The following is a 2,500-nucleotide window of genomic DNA, read 5'->3' on the forward strand; positions in this document are numbered from 1 at the left end:
TCCACATGAATGCCTACCAATGTTTTGTTTATTCGTTACGTATATATATACCTGTTCGTGTAAATATCATAGGTTTATTTGTTTTAAACTTATACAAAGAGAAGACAGCCTGTAAATCCTCGCTCATCATACTCTAGCGTGAGTCAATGGGGTAATGTCCATGAAGCTAGTCGAGATTCTACTTAGACAATCCTTTTCTTAGGGCGTATAGCATAGTGCTCTTTCAGGCACTTGTCGCCTTATTATAAATTTATAAGAATGTATGGGATATATAAATTTATATATGCCTATATGTATATATATACATATATAAACATATACTTTACACACACACACAATATGACCAAAGACTTCCCTCACTATGATTTCCTTCCCGCCTTCGCTGCAGATCGCTGGCTGGACGTCGACGCCCTCGCAACGGCACTGAGATTCTTGGGCGTCCTGGCGATGGGCGGCGCGCGGGTGGGCTTGGGCGTGGTGACAGTCGAGGTCGTGCCCACAATCGCCCGAGGCTCGGCCGTGGGCCTCTGTGCCGCCCACGCTGCAGTGGGGGAAATGTGCGCGCCCCTTCTCGCCATGGTGGTAAGGCGGCGAGGAAACAGAGAAGAAAAAAAATCCATTTGCTCTGTTTCTCTCATAGTGACTTGAAAGTGACGCGAGCGCATGAATGGTCGAGGAGATTGGCTTGCTCTGGGCGGCCGAGGGAGACGAGGGCATTTGGGCTCCGTTCAGGGGTCTTCACAAAGAACCAATTAACCGTGGCTGAATGGATGCTGCAGCAAGATGCGAAGTTGAAATGCACGTATAATATATATATATATATATATATATATATATATATATATATATGTGTGTGTGTGTGTGTGTGTGTGTGTGTGTGTGTGTGTGTGTGTGTGTGTGTGTGTGTGTGTGGATGGGTGGGTGTGCGTGTGTGTGTGTGTGTTTGTGTTTGTGTGTGCGTGTGCGCGAGTGTGTGTTTGCGTGTGTCTGTGTACATGGACATATATTCATATATTCAAAGTTAGACAGAGAGGTAGATAGACGTTAATGCAGGTAGATAGAGACATTGACGTGGTGTCTGGAGAAATAACAGATTTTCATTCCCGTCCATATGAGCCCCTTGAACAGCCTCTCATTCCCCTCCTTTTCACTTCCGTCACCAGCCTTCCTCTCCCCAGGCGGACATGACGTACCCCTCCGTGCCGTGGGTCGCCTCTGCCGCGAGCTGCTTACTGGCGGCGCTGTTGGCCCTGCTGCTGCCCGAGACGTCCGGCACCACTCTGCCCGACGTGGTGGAGGAAGCCGAGGTCATCGGCCTGTGGTTCCGCGGCGAGGTCATCAAGAGCTGCGACAGCGCCTACGGCAGGAGTCCTTTCTGGGTCGAAGTCGACGGTCTGATCGTGAGCAGGAGCGCGTCCGACGCCGGCCCGGACGACGACGACGACCGATTCGCGAGCCTCGAGCGCGCCCTTGACTCGCAGCTCCACCTTGAGCGGTCGCCGACGGGCGCTCGGGTGTCGCGGTTCGGGCGCGGCGCCGGGTCTTCGCACCTCATGGCCCTCCCGCGTGTCCCCGCGCGGAGGAAGGATAGGAATGGCGAGTCCTCTCGCTCGTCCTATTCCTTGCCTTCCTCTGGCTCCATCGTGTCGCTGGTCGACGTCAGTAAAATTAACGGCAACAATTCTGACTCCACCGACTCGAATTCCTCCGCAGACCGAGCACATTCCAACGAACTTGGCAATGACAAGAAGGAAGTATCATCGGCGGAGAATCCAGAAGGAGCGACCCAAAGCCAAGGCGCTGGCTTCAGCAACAGGGATCAAGGCAGACGAGTGTCCGAGGAAGAGGGCAAACGTGAAGGAATTGAGGAATTTATGGCCTCTGGCAACCTTTCTTCGTACTCGATTGAAAATGACGTCAGCATCTCAGTTTGTTCACTAAAGTTCAAGCACATCCGACGACCTGTCAGTCCCACAGACCGCAGAATGAAATCCAAAAACGGATCTCTGGTTACGAGAAGCACCTCCGAGCGACGCGAAAGCAGAACTTTGATTGAAGAATACATATCAAGGAATTTCAGTAGTTCCAAAGAAGACATCTCTACCGCAAGCACATCCAGCCTGACTGAAATAAGTACCGATGCTTCAGACGGTACTAGAATGACGAAACCTTCCGCTGTTCTCCAGGAATGCCTGCGAATAGCTCGGAACAAAGAAAACACAACAAAAGACGAAAACAGAAAAATAAACGTACTAAAGAAATCCACGGCGTCGGCGTCTAAAGAAAACAGTCATATCAGTTCCATCGAGCCAACATACCCGCTACAGGACGACGCTCCCCAGGCCTCTTCTCAAACCCAAACTCTCGTCTCGATTTCGCGAAGCACCAAAGCTCCAACGGGACACAGCGGGTCCAGGACTGAGCCGGAGGAGGCAAGTACCAAAAACCAGAGAGACAGCGCTCCAACACCGTCTAAAACCGGTTACAAGACTCTGAGTCA

The 2,500-nt window shown here is 51.3% G+C and overlaps 1 protein-coding gene across 1 annotated transcript in view; it reads left to right on the plus strand.

Moving 5' to 3' along the window:
- Nucleotides 1-2,500, plus strand: part of LOC138866862 (dentin sialophosphoprotein-like) — a 4,550-nt gene that overhangs the window by 1,491 nt on the left and 559 nt on the right. Inside the window, exons 3-4 of the mRNA XM_070140675.1 lie at nt 389-582; nt 1,179-2,500. The exon at nt 1,179-2,500 is cut by the window's right edge and continues 559 nt beyond it. Coding sequence (XP_069996776.1) covers nt 389-582; nt 1,179-2,500 — 1,516 coding nt within the window. The remainder of the gene's footprint in view (nt 1-388; nt 583-1,178) is intronic.

This window comes from Penaeus vannamei, chromosome 27 (genome assembly GCF_042767895.1).
Source record: "Penaeus vannamei isolate JL-2024 chromosome 27, ASM4276789v1, whole genome shotgun sequence".
Lineage (NCBI taxonomy): Eukaryota > Metazoa > Arthropoda > Malacostraca > Decapoda > Penaeidae > Penaeus > Penaeus vannamei.